Source organism: Piliocolobus tephrosceles, chromosome 7 (assembly GCF_002776525.5).
Source record: "Piliocolobus tephrosceles isolate RC106 chromosome 7, ASM277652v3, whole genome shotgun sequence".
Taxonomy (NCBI): Eukaryota; Metazoa; Chordata; class Mammalia; order Primates; family Cercopithecidae; genus Piliocolobus; species Piliocolobus tephrosceles.
The window spans coordinates 103,381,597-103,401,897 of NC_045440.1; the positions used below are offsets into that span (position 1 = coordinate 103,381,597).

The 20,301-nt window shown below is 35.3% G+C and overlaps 1 protein-coding gene across 1 annotated transcript in view; it reads right to left on the minus strand.

Annotated features, from left to right (window-relative positions):
• Positions 1-20,301, minus strand: part of LOC113224949 (vacuolar protein sorting-associated protein 13B-like) — a 753,925-nt gene that overhangs the window by 429,203 nt on the left and 304,421 nt on the right. Inside the window, exon 13 of the mRNA XM_026454950.2 lies at positions 4,059-4,279. Coding sequence (XP_026310735.2) covers positions 4,059-4,279 — 221 coding nt within the window. The remainder of the gene's footprint in view (positions 1-4,058; positions 4,280-20,301) is intronic.

Sequence of the window (20,301 nt, forward strand, 5' to 3'; positions counted from 1 at the left end):
GAGAATACTATAAACACCTCTATGCAAATCAACTAGAAAATCTAGAAGAAATGGATAATTTCCTGGACACTTACAATCTCCCAAGACTAAACCAGGAAGAAGCTGAATCCCTGAATAGACCAATAGCAGGCTCTGAAATTGAGGCAATAATTAATAGCCTACCAACCAAAAAAAGTCCAGGACCAGATGGATTCACAGCTGAATTCTACCAGAGGTACAAGGAGGAGCTGGTACCATTCCTTCTGAAACTATTCCAATCAATAGAAAAAGAGGGAATCCTCTCTAACTCATTTTATGAGGCCAACATCATCCTGATACCAAAGCCTGGCAGAGACACAACAAAAAGAGAGAATTTTAGACCAATATCCCTGATGAACATTGATGCAAAAATCCTCAATAAATTACTGGCAAACTGAATCCAGCAGCACATCAAAAAGCTTATCCATCATGATCAAATGGGCTTCATCCCTGGGATGCAAGTCTGGTTCAATATACACAAATCAATAAATGTAATCCAGCATATAAACAGAACCAAAGACAAAAACCACATGATTATCTCCACAGATGCAGAAAAGGCCCGTGACAAAATTCAACAGCCCTTCATGCTAAAAACTCTCAATAAATTCGGTATTGATGGAACGTATCTCAAAATAATAAGAGCTATTTATGACAAATCCACAGCCAACATCATACTGAATGGGCAAAAACTGGAAGCATTCCCTTTGAAAACTGGCACAAGACAGGGATACCCTCTCTCACCACTCCTATTCAACATATTGTTGGAAGTTCTGGCTAGGGCAATCAGGCAAGAGAAAGAAATAAAGCGTATTCAGTTAGGAAAAGAAGACGTCAAATTGTCCCTGTTTGCAGATGACATGATTGTATATTTAGAAAACTCCATCATCTCAGCCCAAAATCTCTTTAAGCTGATAAGCAACTTCAGCAAAGTCTCAGGATACAAAATTAATGTGCGAAAATCACAGGCATTCTTTTTTTTTTTTTTTTTTTTTTTGAGACGTAGTTTTGCTCTGTCGCCCAGGCTGGAGTGCAGTGGCGCGATCTCGGCTCACTGCAAGCTCCGCCACCCAGGTTCACAGCATTCTCCTGCCTCAGCCTCCTGAGTAGCTGGGACTACAGGCACCCGCCACCACACCTGGCTAATTTTGTTTTGTATTTTTAGTAGAGATGGGGTTTCACAGTGTTAGCCAGGATGGCCTCAATCTCCTGACCTCGTGATCCGCCCGCCTCGGCCTCCCAAAGTGCTGGGATTACAGGCATGAGCCACTACGCCTGGCCCACAGGCATTCTTATACACCAGTAACAGACAAACAGAGAGCCAAATTAGGAATGAACTTCCATTCACAACTGCTTCAAAGAGGATAAAATACCTAGGAATCCAACTTACAAGGGATGTAAAGGACCTCTTCAAGGAGAACTACAAACCACTGCCCAGTGAAATAAAAGAGGACACAAACAAATGGAAGAACATACCATGCTCATGGATAGGAAGAATCAATATCGTGAAAATGGCCATACTGCCCAAGGTGATTTATAGATTCAATGCCATCCCCATCAAGCTACCAATGACTTTCTTCACAGAATTGGAAAAAACTGCTTTAAAGTTCATATGGAACCAAAAAGGAGCCCACATTGCCAAGACAATCCTCAGTCAAAAGAACAAAGCTGGAGGCATCACACTACCTGACTTCAAACTATACTACAAGGCTATAGTAGCCAAAATAGCATTGTACTGGTACCAAAAGAGATATAGACCAATGGAACAGTACAGAGTCCTCAGAAATAATAGCACACATCTATAGCCATCTGATCTTTGACAAACCTGAGAAAAACAAGAAATGGGGAAAGGATTCCCTATTTAATAAATGGTGCTGGGAAAATTGGCTAGGCATAAGTAGAAAGCTGAAACTGGATCCTTTCCTTACTCCTTATACGAAAATTAATTCAAGATGGATTAGAGACTTAAATGTTAGACCTAATACCATAAAAACCCTAGAAGAAAACCTAGGTAATACCATTCAGGACATAGGCATGGGCAAGGACTTCATGTCTAAAACAGCAAAAGCAACGGCAACAAAAGCCAAAATTGACAAATGGGATCTCATTAAACTAAAGAGCTTCTGCACAGCAAAAGAAACTACCATCAGAGTGAACAGGCAACCTACAGAATGGGAGAACATTTTTGCAATCTACTCATCTGACAAAGGGCTAATATCCAGAACCTACAAAGAACTCAAACAAATTTACAAGAAAAAAACAAACAACCCCATCCAAAAGTGGGCAAAGGATATGAACAGACATTTCTCAAAAGAAGACATGCATACAGCCAACAGACACATGAAAAAATGGTCATCATCACTGGCCATCAGAGAAATGCAAATCAAAACCACAATGAGATACCATCTCACACCAGTTAGAATGACAATCATTAAAAAGTCAGGAAACGACAGGTGCTGGAGAGGATGTGGAGAAATGGGAACACTTTTACACTGTTGGTGGGACTGTAAACTAGTTCAACCATTGTGGAAAACAGTATGACGATTCCTCAAGGATCTAGAACTAGAAATACCATTTGACCCAGCCATCCCATTACTGGGTATATACCCAAAGGATTATAAATCATGCTGCTATAAAGACACATGCACACGTATGTTTATTGTGGCACTATTCACAATAGCAAAGACTTGGAATCAACCCAAATGTCCATCAGTGACAGACTGGATTAAGAAAATGTGGCACATATACACCGTGGAATACTATGCAGCCATAAAAAGTGATGAGTTTTTGTCCTTTGTAGGGACATGGATGCAGCTGGAAACCATCATTCTCAGCAAACTATCACAAGAACAGAAAACCAAACACCACATGTTCTCACTCATAGGTGGGAATTGAACAATGAGATCACTTGGACTCGGGAAGGGGAACATCACACACCGGGGCCTATTATGGGGAAGGGGGAGGGGGGAGGGATGGCATTGGGAGTTATACCTGATGTAAATGACTAGTTGATCGGTGCTGACGAGTTGATGGGTGCAGCACACCAACATGGCACAAGTATACATATGTAACAAACCTGCACATTGTGCACATGTACCCTAGAACTTAAAGTATAATTTAAAAAAAATAAAAAATAAATAAATAAATAAATAAAAAAGTCAATTAAAACAAAACAAAAAATTTTGAGAGAAAGAGTCTTGCTTTATTGCCCAGGCTGGAGTGCAGTGGCTATTCCCAGGTGCAATCATAGGACACTACAGCCTCTAACTTCTGGGCTCAAGTGATCCTCCTGCCTTGGTCTCCTGAGTAGCCGGGACTACAGGAATGTGTCATCAAGCTCAACTAACTTGAACCTACTTAAAAAAACACTCTTAAAAAACTGGCTTAAACAATTAACGCTACGATAAATATAAACTTATCACTATTGACCTAGAATGTCCAATAATCTTCTAAAAAGGATTATTTTAAAATATAACTCTAAATAGTATTCAGCTTTGACAATCTACAGAGAAAATATAGCACAGTCTATTTGAGGTTAAATAAACAAGTGCTAAATTGTATGCAACTAATTATTTGTGTAAACACAGGTGATCTGAATTCACATTAAACTGTAAAATTACAAGATACAGCATGATTGGTCTATGACAACTGAAATCTTTTTCTTTTTAAAAATATTGCATCATAAGCAAAGAAGTTCTGAGTGAGAATCTGAATGAAAATTACATTTGATCAGTTCAACAGACTCTTCCAGTTTGACAGTAAAATAGTTCTTCAGTGTTTAAAAACATTACATCTGCAACTGATTTCAAGCCATCGGCCAAAAGATACATTTGTGCTGCCACCATTACATTTTCAGAAGAGTTTAAATTACACAACTTGAGAGAGCTTCAAAGCAATTCTTAATCTAACCACCCTGATCTTGATGGCCAAGTTAAAAATAATTTAGGATACTTAAGAGAAAAGAAACCCTTCAACAAAAAATATAACAATTGCTTTTAAATCACATTACTTTAAATTTCCTTTCATAAATCAAATGTACCAACCTGGGGATTAGAGCATTTTATCTCTAGTGACTCTAGGTCAACATGGAGACAGACAACAAATGAATGTCGTGTATCAGGTCCCGTAGCAAGTAATTTTTGAGACGTGACAGCTAGAGTGGAGGTGCAACCCATAGGTTCCACTAGGCAAAGTGTCACTTGTTTTCCAAGAAGGGTATATATGCTGAAATGATGTAAGCTCATCGTCCAAGGAAAAGCATCACCTGATATAGGGGACAAAAGGGAATAGGGAAGCACACAATCAAAAACACAATTAATTTTCACTTGACAGTAAAATGTAAAATATTTAACATTTATGACTAATACTCCATCAAAAAAAGTGAATATAGTATTCCTGAGACTAAAGTGCTAAACAATTTACAAGCTACTTAAAATTCTTTCAGTAATTATATACACTATGAACATACATTAATAGAAATTAAATATATGGGATAAAATTAAAAATAAAAGTTCTAACTTCTTCTTCCCTTACCCTAGTTTGTTGTATTCTGAAACTGTTGGGGACGAATGCGCCATACCTTGGAGGCCAGAGAAAACAGATCAAATTATGTAAATGCAAGATGTTATCTATGGTACTGAAAATGACCATAGCTCTTGCCATGGAATGAGAGAGGAAGAGAATAAACAATCTAATATGGTCAGTTGGATCACCCGCATCAGAATCATGTGGGATGCTGGTTTAAAATACAGGTTCCTAGGACTTTAGACTTTCTTAATCAAAACCTCTGATGGTACGAACCAGCATGAATTTTGATATGTTCCCTAGATTATTCTTACATTTGAGTTATTTTTAAATAAAATGCACTTGATAAAAAATTGGCATTCATAAATTTCAGGATTAAAAGCAAAATTCCCTTTCTATACTTTGAGCTTTTACTAATTTATCTCAGGTAAGATTAATTTATTAATATAAACTTTTGAGATAAAGCCATTTATTTCTTGTAAATATAGGAAAGTAATTTTGAACTTTTTAAAAGTCCATTTAGCATCAGAATATTGTTAAACATTTATTATGGTGATATCAATTTGATATCATTTGTATTTTGGACTTTACAATTCTACTAGTGCTTGTCAGTACAGAGAGTATAACAGGAACATCATTTTTAGTAATTCAATTAAGTTAGAATAAATTGAGGACATTTATTTTCTAATTAGAGAGGTAATAGACACCATACTGCAGATAATTTTGAAAATTATATAAGAAGAAAATATCAAAACCATTCATAATTTACCTTCTATCTTGCCACCCCCAATAATAAATACTATTAACACTTAGTTATATTTCCTTCATATATATTTTTCCCCCATGGGGGATGGACGTGCCCAGGCAGAGATCAGATCAGAGATCACACTGCACTCGTAGTCTTACCTTGTTTTTTCACTGAAGAAAAAATACCAAGTGAATTACTAGGTAGATCATACTATAAATATTTTAGAGGAGTCTAAATATATATTCAATACTCAGTAGGTACCAGAAGACACATTCTTATAAGTCTGAATATTAAAAATGTCTTGACCAAATATAGGTAATAAAATTGTCATAAAATTAGAAACTTTGAAATTGAGACTTGCATAATAAAATAAACCTAGCAACATAGTTCACAATAACTTGACTGGAAACAATGATAACTGCATAGTATGTGGTCAGCACTATGGTACTTTGCCTGTCTTAAGATTTAAAATATTTTTCCCCCTAGGAAGAACGACAAACTAAATCATCTGTAACTAATTCTAAAATTATTTTAAAACCTACATCAAATTCCATGCTATTTAAAAAATAAAGGCTCTGCCAAATTTGTCTTAAAATATTTTGGAATGATTTCAGATTACATATTTTAAAGCTGGTAGTGAGCTATATATATTTTTTTCAAACCTTATTTTATCCAAGAAGTGCTAAATGGTGGTTATGTTGGATGGAAGAGCACCAAATTTAAATTTGTTAAATTTTTAAAAATCCCAAATAACACTGGTACTATCACAGTTATATTTCTGCTTCTTCTTTGGAATCAGATTAAGAAATTGAAATTGGGCATATCATACTCTAACTCCTAAAAAAAAAAAATACACCTTTTAAAGTACTACTTAATGTCCATTTATTTAGCATACAGATTGTTTTAAAAAGCACACTATACCTAGAAGATGAGATATTAACATACAACGATAAAAATTCCACAATTTCCCACTGTGAGAAAAATTCACAAAACACATTAATTGCACAAGTACTCCTTTCATACACACACACCAGAATAAAAATATCTTATCGACTTACAATACTGGCAAAATAATGTTCTGGGTACTCCATAAAATACGTTCAGACATCCATGACTGGCCAGAACCACATACTATTCTGAGAACTTCACATAGTTTTCTATCAATCTGGGCTGACCTTCAAGATTAAGATTTTTATTGTAGTTGGAAAGTTGTAATGCTATAATCTAAGTCTTTTGTTTTAGAGAAAATATTGCTGGCAGAATTTAAACATTTTCAAACAAAATGTCTAAAGAATAATAAAAAGAGAACAAAGTAGGAACATTAAGAATCCCATTTGTATGTGAATTTGTTACCCCTCTATATTATCATTAGAGAAAAGAATACAAACAAAACAATTCTCAAGAAAATGATGACCAAACACTGATGTAATTCAGACCAAATAATGTGAAAGAAAGTGAATATGACAGAAAGCTTTGGGACAAATTGAATAAATAAAGAACAATCAGTGAGACTATGCGTTACATGTGTCAACGCCAAGGGGTGGAGCAGGAAGGAGGTCCCCAAAGGAACATATTAACTTACAATTGAGTGAAACTTAAAAAGAAAATTACAGTGGATTTCTTTATATTGTATTACATGTTGCCGATTTTACACCATGCTATAATCAGAAGATTATAGTTTACACGACACAAAAATAATTTTAATAATATAGATATTTTTTTTAAAAAAGTTTTTGTCAATGTTGCAGTTAATGAACAGTGACTATTTATACAAATCCTGATCACAGAAACATAATTTATGATCCCAATCTTTTTTGGTAGGAATCAATATTCTGGAAAGATAATCAGTCTTTCCCTTTCAAAAAAACACTCTACTGTACTAAAGAAGAAAGTGTATGTACTTGAGGCCATTTTGAGTCACCTTACAAATATCTATTTAGCAAATGTGGAAAGAATGTTGGTCAATGTTGGAGATACTTTCCTCAGTTTTCCTTGTTTTCATTATCTTAGTCACTGAATGTTTGTCAAAAGCAACAACAACAAAAAAATGCTTTCCTCTTCTCCCAGTTTTTTCTCTTACAGTCAATAAACCAGTATGACTCAGGCAGGTCTGTATTTCAAATATGAACTAGTATAACCAGGAACATTCTACCACCTATTGTGAGTGTAACACTTGAGAGAAAGATGTACTACAAATTTAAATAGGCCCAAATTGCTGAGAGTGTTAGCCCAAACTAGTTAGCACTTAACTTATTTAAAGACAGTTAAGGCTGGGAGCAGTGGTTGACGCCGGTAATCCCAGCACTTTGAGAGGTCCAGGTAGGCAGATCACCTGAGGTCGGGAGTTCAAGACCAGCCTGACCAACATGGAGAAAACCTGTCTCTACTAAAAATACAAAAAAAACTAGCCAGGCGTGGTGGCGCATGCCTGTAATCCCAGCTACTTAGGAGGCTGAGGCAGGAGAATCTATTGAATATGGGAGGCAGAGGTTCCAGTGAGCCAAGATCGTGCCATCGCACTCCAGCCTGAGCTACAAGGGCGAAACTCCATTTTAAATAAAATAAAATAAAATAAAATAAAATAAAATAGACAGTTAAGATGAAGTGTTTGTTAATTCTAAGTGATGTTAATTTAAGTAATAGGTACTTCAAAACAAAATCAAGACATTATAAATGATATCTAGCCCATCTTCATAGAAGAGGAAGACAGTTGAAAGGCATAGAAAGAAAGGAAATGAAAATGAGCAACCTACAGTTTTATTTGTGCTGTAACGAAGATTCTACATTTGGAATACTGTTTTGTAGGAAATGTGAAATGTATTGCACGTACAAAATATAATAATAATGATAATAAGAGATAATTGATTTCAAATTTGTGAAAAATCTTTTACATATAGAAATCTATACTAATAAAACTATTATTTACTTCTGAAAGTCATTACTGGTTTAATCATGGCTTGTTCATCAACATTTCATTATTCATAAAGAAATACAATCCTCTAAGATTGTCTAAAACATTATTTCAATAGTAAACAATGCAAAACTAGAGTAATCACTGCTTTTAAAAGAAGAAGGGACTGAAAAGAATAGCGTTGCCCTTCAGACAACAAAGGTATTAGTAGTTACCCTATAGTTTTGCTGAAAATGTGAATATTATAACAATGTGTGACTTAGGGTAAATTGGTATTGAAGACTCCTACTACTCGATAAGACAAGATCCTATCAGTAACATCAGTGCCATGGGTTGGATAGCTGTCCTGTGGTCAGCAGAGGCTGGTATAACAAAATACCATAGACTAGTGACTTAAACAATAGACATTCATCTCTAAGAGTTCTGGGAATTCCAACATCAAGGTGCTGGCAGATTTGGTTCCTGGTAAGAACACTCTCTGAAGCTGGAAAACAATCAGATAACCTTCTTGCTGTGTTCTCACATGGCCGAGAGAGAGGAAACTCTGGTATTTCTTCCTTTTCTTCTTAAGGCATTAATCCCAGTGGCTCCAATCTCGTGATGTCACAGAAACCTAAATACCTCCTAAATGCCTCACCTCCTAACCATCACATTGGATGTTAAGGGCTCAACATATGAATTTGAGGGAACACAAATATTCAGTCCTTAACATTAGTACAGGTATAGCTAAAATGGGTATCTGGGCATATAAGAAAAGAACAAAGAAGTCAGGCACGTGAAAATCTTACAGATTTGTAAACTATCAGTGAAAGATGATAGCTAAAGTTTAGGAAAGCTGTACATAGGAAGAATACCTGTGTTTAAGAGAAAGGCAGAGGAAAGGGAAAAAGAGCCCATGAAGAACGTTCAGAAAGAATGGCCAAGATCCCCAGAAAACCAAAGGAGAGTGGCTATCCAGAAGTTAGGAAGGTATTCAAGAAGGAATCAAGCAATGATGTCAAGAATTTTAAAAAGTTCTATTCGATTTGACAACTAAAAGGTTTGGTGTCCTAACTGGATAAGGTGAAAAGATATCTTGATATTCTTACATGCCAACATGGGGAAAATAAAGAGTTTATAAGCAAGTTCTCTAAAAACACAGTGCATAGCATACAGTACACAAAAGGAAGAGATGGAGGGAGGGAGGGAAAAGTTAGGAAGTTGAAAGAAAGGAAATTGGAAGGAAGGAAAGAAGGAAGGAAGGAAGGGAGGGAGGGAGGGAGGGAAGGGAATGAATGAGTAAAAATGGCTGGGTCTTAAGCATTGGCAGCAGTATAAGGATTGCTTCTAGTAAGGTAGATTCTTTTGTTGAACAAATATTCTGAGTTAAAATTATGTGACCTCATTCTAGGATCTAGGGACACAGCACTGAGCAATACACACTCCTTGTTTTCATAGAGCTTGCATTCTAGTGGTAGAAAGATAATCAACTATTAATCAACTGATATTTAGTACGTCAATGTTGATAAAAGCTCTGGAGAACAATTAGCAGGGTAATGGGACACTAGTTGATGGTGGTGTCATTTTAAGATACCATACTCTAGTAAGGTCTCTATGAGAAAGTGGAATTCTTCGAAGAGTGAACTGTGGAACTATTTGGAAGAGAAATATTCTACGAGAATTGCAAAGGCTCTTTATTAGGAATTTGATGGGTCTGGGTGAGAAACTGTCAATGCTTTCACTCACTTCCACTGAAGTAATACGAAGGTTGCCTGTTGAGTAGGGAAAACAATTATATAATCTTAAAGAAATTGGTAAAAAAAAAAATTATCATAGCTACTATAAGGAATAGAAAGACATTAAATAAGTTAGAAAAGCTTGCAAAATCATTAATGAAACTCAGAAGTAATTTTTCCTAAATATTGTCAGGAATGTAAGAAGAAAACCTCAGATGTCACAGAGTTGGAATGATCCAAAGATGGACTTCATTTCATGAAAATGAAAATCTGAGAGAGTATGTAATTATACATTTGTGCTATTCATTGCACAGACTCTGCCTACCACACTCACAGTTGTCTTCAGTATAAAGCAGTCACCAGTAATTCTTTCTGCATAGGCAACAATGCATTGCATTTCCTTACTTGTAATGGGGCCAATCTAAGGAGACAGTGAAATGCAATCATTTCCAGGCTAAATATTAAAAACAACAACAACAACAACAACTAGTAATATATGAAGTAGCTTGAGAAAAGAAGAGAATTTGGGTTAGACTTGCACTTATGGCCAAATAAGGAGTTTTTTTTAAAATCATCTTTCCAAAAATAAACTGCAAAGCTAGATATAGTTGATATAACATTTAACAAAAAACACAACCATTTCAGCACTTTGGGATTAAAATAATGAGAAAAGCATTTATGCTTGAAGAACTGTTGAACTTTGGATAAGAAGAGTGAGAATCTGTGATGTTCTTGCATGAGGCCATTTCTATCTCTACCACAGAGGAGGTTCTACAAGGCAAGCTATGAGGACTGGTGGCATTGCTGCCATGATCAAAGAGAGGTCACTTGATTTGAAGTGGTGAACAATGTCCACACTCAGCAATACTATCAGTGGAAACTGATAACACTACCAAGGAAGGAAAAAAAAAAAAAAAAAAAAAACTGTCAACCAATAATTTTATATCCAGCAAAACTATCCTTCAAAACTAAAAGTGAAACAAAGATGTTCTCTCATAAACAAGCACTCAGATTATTCAATGGTGTCAGATCTTCCTTACCAGAAACACCTTGTCCTTCAATCTTTCAGGTGTTAACTCCAATGTACAGAAAGAAACGAAAAGCACTGGATATAACAAATATTTGGGTTATATGAAGACTCTACAGATACAGTATTCATCATTTCTCCTCTTAAGTACTTGAAAATGCTACTGAATATATACAACATTTATAACACTGTAACATTGGGTTATATTACATATAGATATAATATATGTGTCAATACAGGGGGATAAAGATTAGATATAAATTAGAACAAATTTTCCATAACTCACCAGAATTAATTTAGGAGTTTAACTGAGGTAGAATGTAAATTCAAGTCATAATACAGTTCCCAGAGCCACCATTAAAAATATACGTAGTAAAAAAATGAATAGAGAAAATGAAATGGTACACTAAAATACAGATATAAAGCACATGAAGTAGTAAAAGAGGAACAGAGTAACAAAAAAGGCAGGAAAAACAGACGAATAGTAAATTACCAAGTGAGTTCAGATATTATTACACTAAATGAAAATGTTAAAAGCCTCATTTAAAAATCAGAGATTGTCAGACTGCGTTAAATAGCAAGATTAACAAAATACTGTTTAAACTAGAAACACTTTCATTCAAAACCAAAACTAGGTTTAAAGTAAGAAGATGGAAAGAGGTATATTATTTAACCACAACCATAAGAAAGTTGAAGTAGCTATAATTAGTAACAGATAGAAACTGATTTAAGACAAGAAGTATTACAGAGACAGATATTTCATAATAATAAATGGGGCCAACTTTTTAGTGAAACCTAACAATTATAGGTACATACATATCTAACAACAGAATCTCAAAATACATTATGTGCTACATAACAATGTTTCACTTAGTGACAGACTGCATATACAATGGTGGTCCCATATGATTCTAATACCATATTTCTATTGTACCTTTTCTATGTTTAGATACATTTGAGATAAAAAAAATACTTGCCATTATTAACAATTAATACTTATCAAAACTTACAATTGTCTACAGTATTCAGTACAGTTCCATTCTGTACAGGTTTGCAGCCTAAGAGCAATATGTTTTACCATAGATGGGCTATAGCCTAAATGTAGAGTAGGCTATGTTATCTAGGTTTGTATACGCATATGCTATGATGTTTGCACAACAACTAAGTTGCATAATGATGCATTTCTCAGAACATGTTGTTAAGTGACTCATGACTGTACATGAATCAAAAACTGACAGAATTTAAATGATAAAATAGACAACTAAAAAATAACACTTGAAGATTTAAATACCCCACTCTCCATAATTGATAGAATAATTAGAAACTCAATAAGGTGATAGAAGAAATGAACAGGTTTATCAACCAACTCAACGTAACTGGCATATATATTAATAAAATGCTGCAGCTAAGAACTGCAGAATACACATTCAAGTGCCTATGCAACAATCTCCCAAACAGACCATATGCTAGACCTTAAAACAAGTCTTAATAAATGTAAAAGAATTAACATCATATAAAGTATATTATCTGACCACAATGGAATTAGATTAGAAATCAGCAACAAAAAGAAATCTGTGAAATTGTGAAATATTTGGAAGTTAAACAACACATTTCTAAATAACCCAGGGGCCAAAGAAGAAATCGTAAGGAAAATAACAAAATACTTTAAAGAAAATAAAAAATGCGGGAGGCTGAGGCAGGAGAATGGCATAAACCCGGGAGGCGGAGCTTACAGTGAGCTGAGATCTGGCCACTGCACTCCAGCCTGGGCGACAGAGCGAGACTCTGTCTAAAAATGAAATGAAATAAAATAAGAAAATAAAAAATGTAAATATATCACGATTTCTGGGATGCAGCTTAAGTAGTGATTAAAGAGATATTTATAGCATTAAATGCCCACATCATACGGGAATAAATTTCTCAAATCAATAATCAAAACTTTAGCCTTAAGATGAGAAATAATAAAACTAAAAACAAAGCTATTAAAACAGAAAATAATAAAGATTAGAGCTGAAAACAATGAAATGAAAACGAAAAATGATAGGAAAAAAATCAATGAAAGTAAGTTATTTCTAATGGATTATCAAACTGACAATCCTTTAGCTTAACTAACACAGAAAAAACAGATAAATCACAATTACCAGAATGAGGAATGAAAGAATATCATTATTAACTCTTCAAAAGTAAAAGAGATTAAAAGGGAATGTTAAGAACAGCTTTATGCCAACAAATTAGGTAACTCAAGATGAATACATAACTTTCTGGAAAGATACAAATTACCGGCTGGGCACAGTGGCTCATGCCTGTAATCCCAGCACTTCAGGAGGTCAAAGCGGGCAAATCACCTGAAGTCAGGAGTTTGAGACTAGCCTGGCCAATATGGTGAAACCCCAACTCTACTAAAAATAATTAGCTGGGCGTGTTGGTGAGTGCCTGTAATCCCGGCTACTCAGGAGGCTGACGCAGGAGAATGGCTTGAACCCAGCAGGCAGAGACTGCAGTGCGCTGAGATCACGCCACTGCACTCCAGCCTGGGCGACAGAGTAAGATTCCGTCTCAAAAGAAAAAAAAAGAAAGATACAACTTACCTTAACTGACTAAAGAAGGAAGAAAATCTGTATAGACCTATAACAAAGAAATTAAATTATTAATTTAAAAACTTTTCATTGAAAAAAGTTCTACCAGTTCCACATGGCTTCAATGGTAAACTGTATCAAACATTTAGGGAAAGAATGTCAATCCCTCGTACATGCTTAAAAGCAGGACAGAATGAAAGACTTCCAAACTCATTCTTTGAGGCTAGCATTAAGTTGACATGAAAAGCAGACAAAGTAACTACAAGAAATTTACAGACTAAAACCCCTTAATAAACATGGGGCCGGGCGCGGTGGCTCAAGCCTGTAATCCCAGCACTTTGGGAGTTCCAGACGGGCGGATCACGAGGTCAGGAGATCGAGACCGTTCTGGCTAACACAGTGAAACCCCGTCTCTACTAACAAATACAAAAAACTAGCCGGGCGAGGTGGTGGGCGCCTGTAGTCCCAGCTACTTGGGAGGCTGAGGCAGGAGAATGGCGTAAACCCGGGAGGCGGAGCTTGCAGTGAGCTGAGATCCGGCCACTGCACTCCAGCCTGGGCGACAGAGCGAGACTCTGTCTCAACAAAAATTAAAAAAAAAAAAAAAAAAAAAATGGATACAGAAATCCATTAAAAATATAGCAAATCGTATCCAGCACCATATAAAGAGGATAACACCCTATGACCAAATGACATATAGTTGGGAAATACTAGGTTCACATGATTGATTGTTAATTATATATAAAAATTAATTATATAGAATTGGTTAATGTAATAATACACAATAGTCACAGCAAAAAGTATAGAAACCACATGATATCAACAAATTCAAAAAAATTTTGATAAAATCAACAAGCAATTCATGATTTTTTAAAAGGTTTCAATAAAATGGCTGGTGTGATGGCTCACACCTGTAATCCCAGCACTTCGGGAGGCCAAGGTAGGAAGATCACTAGAGGTCAGGAGTTCAAAATAAACCTGGTCAAGATGCCGAAACTCTGTCTCTACTAAAAATACAAAAACTAGCTGGGCATGATGGTGCATGAGAATCACTTGAACCCAGGAGGCAGAGGTTACTGTGAGCCAAGATTGTGCCATTGCACTCCAGTCTAGGAGACAGGGTGAGACTCTGTCTCAAAAAAAGAAATAAATAAAAGGTCTCAATAAACTAGGAATAAAAGGGATCATTCTCAAAATGATGACGGGCATCTCTGAAAAACTCACAGCTACCATCATTCTTAATGGTGAAAGACTGAATGCTTTCCCTCTAGGATTGGGAATAAGGCAAAGATGTCTGCTCTCACTATGTCTATGCAAAATTACACAAGAGATTCTGAAGAAAAAAGTAAAACTGTCTTTATTCACATACGGCATGATTTAATATATTGAAAATCCCAGAGAACAAAAAGTAAAGACAACTAGAACTAGTAAACCATAGTTCAGCAAGATCTCAGGATAGAAGAAAAATACAAAAAATTCAACTGTATTTTTATACACCAGGAATAAAGAATACAAAAAGAAAAATAAGAAAATAAGTCCATCACAAAAGCATCAAATAAGTAAAACACATAGGAATAAATTTAACAAAAGAAGTATAAGACTAGTATACTGAAATCTGCAAAACATTTCTGAAGATCTAAATAAATGTTCTGTGTTCACAGATCCAAAGACTCAATAATGTCAAGATGGCAAATTTTCCCACTTGATCTACAAATTAATATCAATTCCTACCAAAATTCTAGCAGTCTCTTTTTATAGAAATTGATAAACAGATGTTAAAATTTTTATAAAATGTGAAAAACACAGACAAAATAATTTCAAAACAGGAGAAGAAAGTTGGATGACTTATTATCAGCGGCCCCCACCTTTTTGACACCAGGGATTGGTTTCGTGGAGAAAATTTTTCCATGATCTGGGGTTAGGGGGTGGTTTGGGGATGAAACTGTTCTACCTCAGATCACCAGGCATTAGTTAGATTCTCATAAGGAGCACGCAACCTAGATCCCTCGTATGCACGGTTCATACTCCTATGAGAATCTAATGCTGTCACTGATCTCACAGGACGCAGAGCTCAGGTGGTAATATCTACTCACCCACCACTCACCAGTCCATATCCCATGTTGGGGAACTCTGACTTACACGACCTAATTTCCAAACTTACTTTGACATTTCAGTAATCAAGACTATAATACAAACACCAGGACAAGCATTTATATCAATGGATCAGAAGTGAGAGTCCAGGGGGAATAAATTATATATTAATGATAAACCAATTTACAACAAAGATGCCAAGACAATTCAATGGAGAAAGGATAGTCTTTTAAACAAATAGTAATGTGACAATTGTAATATCCACATGCAATAAAATGAACTTAGACACAATTTCACATTATAAACAAAATTATCTTGAAATGTATCATATATCTAAATGTAAGAGCTAAGACAATGATACCAAAAGCACATTCATAAAAGAAAGAAAAATTGACAAAATAGATTTCAACGAATTTTAAATGTTTATGCTTCAAAAGTAACTATTAAGAAAATGAAAAGATTAGATTCTCATAACCAGATTCTCATCATGCTGGGCATGATGGCTCATGCCTGTAATTCCAGCACTTTGGGAGGCCAAGGCGGGCAGATCTCTTGAAGCCAGGAGTTTGAGACCAGACAGATCAACGTGGTGAAACCCCGTCTCTACTAAAAATACAAAATTTAGCCATATATGGTGGCTTATGCCTATAATCCCAGTTATTTGAAAGGCTGAGGCAGGAGAATTGCTTGAACCTGGGAGGCAGAGGTTGAAGTGAGCCAAGATTGTGCCACTGTATTCCAGCTGTGGCAACAGAGTGAGACTCCATCTCAAAAAATAAAAAAAAGAAAAGAAAAGCCACAGCCACACAGCCACACATCCAGGAAGAAAATACTAGCAAATCATATATCAGAAAAAAGACAGTTGGAATATATAAAAAAAAAAACTCTTAGAACTCAAAAATAAGAAAACTTTAAAAAGGGAAAATGATTTGAATAGACATTTCATTAAAGAAGGTATATAAATTATTACATACATGAAAAACATGAAACATTATAAGTCATTACAAAATGCAAATTGATACCACAATAAGATATCACTATACATATCTCCATCAGAATGGCTAAAATACCAAGTGTTGGTAAGGATATGTAGAAAGTAAAATCCTAACAAATAGATCATAAGAATGTAAAACGGTGTAATCACTTAGGAAGTGATTTGGGAGTTTCTTTAACTGTTCAACATAAATTTACCATTCAACCCAATAATTCCACTGTAAAGACTCTATCAATGATCAGTTACAACATTTGTCCATACAAACACATGTACCCAAATGTACGTAACAGCATTATTCACTATAGGCAAAAAGTAGAATATATATCAACTGGTGAATTGATAAATAAAATGTAGCATTATTATACAACGGAATGCTCCTCAGCAATAAAAAGGAACAAACTACTGATACATGCTACATCATGGAAGAATACCAAAATGTTACACTAAGTGAAAGAAGCCAGATGCAAAAGACTACATATTCTATGATTCCAGTGTATTAAAATGTCCAGAAAAGGCAAATTTATAGGGACAGAAAGAAGATCAGGGTTGCCTAGGGCTGTAGGTAGGAGCAGGGATCAACTACAAAGGACGCAAGAAAAGAAAACTTTTGGGATAATGGAAATGTTCTAAAACTGTATTATGGTCATGGTTATACATCTTAATAAATTTAATAAAAATAACAGAATTGTATACTTACAAGTGTTAATGTTACATTATATAAATTATACTTCAATAAGAGCTGGCTGTTTAAAAGTATGTGAAACCGCCCCCTACCCTCCCTCTCTTCCTCCTGCTCCAGCCATGTGAAGTGCTGGCTATTGCTTTGTCTTCTGCCATAATTGTAAGTTTCCTGAGGCCTCCCCAGAAGCAAAGCAAATGCCACCATGCTTCCTGTACAGCCAGCAGAACTGTGAGCCAGTTAAACCTCTTTTCTTTATAAATTACCCAGTCTCAGGTATTTCTTTATAGCAATGCAAGAACAAACTAGTACAAGACCTAACGTAAAACACGAAACTATACAACCCCTAGAAGATAACAGGAGGAAATCTAGATAACCTTGACTTTTTGATGACTTTTTACACATAACACCAAATGCTTGATCCATTAAAGAAAGAACTGATAATCTGGACTTTACTAAAATTAAAATTTCTGCAAACAAAAACACTCAAGAGAACAAAAAGAAAAGTAAATTTGGGAGAAAATATTTGCCAAAACATCTGATAGGGGACTGTTACCCACAATATACAAAGAACTCTTAAAACTCAACAATAAGCAAAGCCTATTTTTAAAAATGGGCCAAAGACCTTAACAGACCCATCTATCAAAGATATACAGATGGCAAATAAGCATATGAAAAAATGCTTCACAGAACATGTCATCAGGAAACTAAATTTAAACATCATTTAGATACCACTACATACCTATCAGAATGGCCAAAATTCAGAACACCAAATGCTAATGAGTATGTGCAACAACAGGGATTCCCACTCACCGTTGGTGGGAATGCAAAATGAAGACAGTTTGTTGGTATATTACCAAACTAAACATTTTTACCATACGATCTGGCAATCATGTATGTACCTTAGTATTTGTCGAAAGAAGCTGGAAATATAGGTTCACACAAAAACCTGCAGATGGAGGAATATAGCAGCTTTATTTAAAATTGCCAACACTTGGAAGCAACCAAGATGTCTATTCACACATGAATGGATAAACTGTAGTACATCAACAGAAATGAGCTATCGGCCAGGTGCAGCTGCTCACACCTGTAATCCCAATGTTTTAGGAGGCCAAGATGGAGGATCACCTGAGATCAGGAGTTAGAGATCACCCTATGCAACACAGCAAGACCCTATCTCTACAAAAATTTAAAAACAAAAAAATTTAGCCAGGTGAGGTGGCAAATAGTCCTCCTCAGGATAATTACTTGAGTACAGGAGTTGAGGCTGCAGTGAGCTATGATCGTACCACTGCACTCTAGCCTGGGTGACAGAGTGAGACCCTGCCTCAAAAAATTAAAAGCTATCAAGCCATGGAAAGACATGGAAGAAGCAAAAATGCAAATTACTATGTCAAAGAATCCTATAAGAAAAAGTTATATACTGTTTGATGCCAATTATATGACATTCCTAAAAAGGCAAAGCTATGGAGACAGGGAAAATATCCGTGTTGGTAGGGGCTAAGAAACGAGTACGTTGAGCACAGGTGGTTTTGAGGGCAGTAAAAATATTATGCATGATACTATGATGACAGATACATGTCATTATATATTTCTGCAAGTCCATAGAATGTACAACACCCAGAGTGAGTCCTCTAGTAAACTACAGATTTTGGGTGACAATTATGTACCCCTGTAGGTTCATCAGTACTGAATTGGAGAGGCTGTGCAGGTTTAGGAGCAGGGGATATATGAGTTATTTCTGTCCCCTCCTCTCAATTTTGCTATGAACCTCAAACTGCTTTAAAAAAATAAAGTCTAAAAATGTGATAAGGAAAAATATGACAGCATGTTAGGTCTGCCATATTGGTTTGGTTTTTAAAATAAGTGTGGTGGGGAGAGGGAGGAGATTGGGAAATGCAAAATTGATAAGCAAGGAATAAATAGGGTAATGTTCCTTTTCAGCCTTTAAAAGCTATAGAAACCATAACAAAATAAATGATAAAGAAGGCTGAATGTAAGCTACTTAGAGAAGAACAATGTCTACAACAATTATATTAAGTATATTTAGGTAGTACAACAGCTTAATTTTACTACTAATACATACATGATCGTTCCCAAGAAATTCATTTAAAAACAACATCATCAAAAACAAATTGGAAGTTAGTTTCTTTTTCCATACACAGTTTGAGGATTAAAGTCAAACATACTAAGTGAAATTGGAAAGAAAAGAATTTTAACAGTACATCATCATCTTTCAGAACAAGTGGTAATTATGATTATAAAACTATGACTTAAAAAACCTAGAATGGAACAATACATATAAACCACTAAGGTGAACAAGAATTACATGGAAAAGCAGCCCCTGTGTTTTTCATAAATGCTAAATAATTTTCACATCAGTTTCTATTAAAACTCACTAAATCCAACAACAGCAAAGTTTTAATTTATAAATGATCTCAATATTCCATTTCTGTCAAAATATTTTACAAAAGTCACAGGCAATTCATTCAAAGAAGAAAAAACAAACCTCTGTTAAGCACAGTGTAGAAATCCATCTGCTCAGAGGTGTTGGCTGGATGTAGCAAATTACATCTGCAAGGCTCACTGCAAGTGCTCCCTAATGAAACTCAAGATGTTGATTTTGACCCAAACACCCTACACAGATTGGAGCTGGCTATATTAGAGATCATCTCTCCCTTTCCACAGCAATTGAAATCAGATGACACATTTCAGCAAACAGTTCCTCATTTTGAACTTTAGAAGTCCAAGTTCAGTAAAGACAGAGCCTCAAATCTATAGAGAACTTTTTGTTCATCCTATTAATCATCTATGTAATGCATCTTTTTCCTTTTTTTCAATTCATAAATACCAGGAATTATTTTTCAGTTGTTTATGGATCTTATGATAAGTGAGAAGGTAACTTTTTAATTTCTTAAGTTCTTCCTCCCTTATAGTAACCAACAACTATTTACCATGAATAACTTGAAAACTTCATGTGGCCCAAGAATGTACAGTGAGCTCCTCTTTTGTGGCATGTGT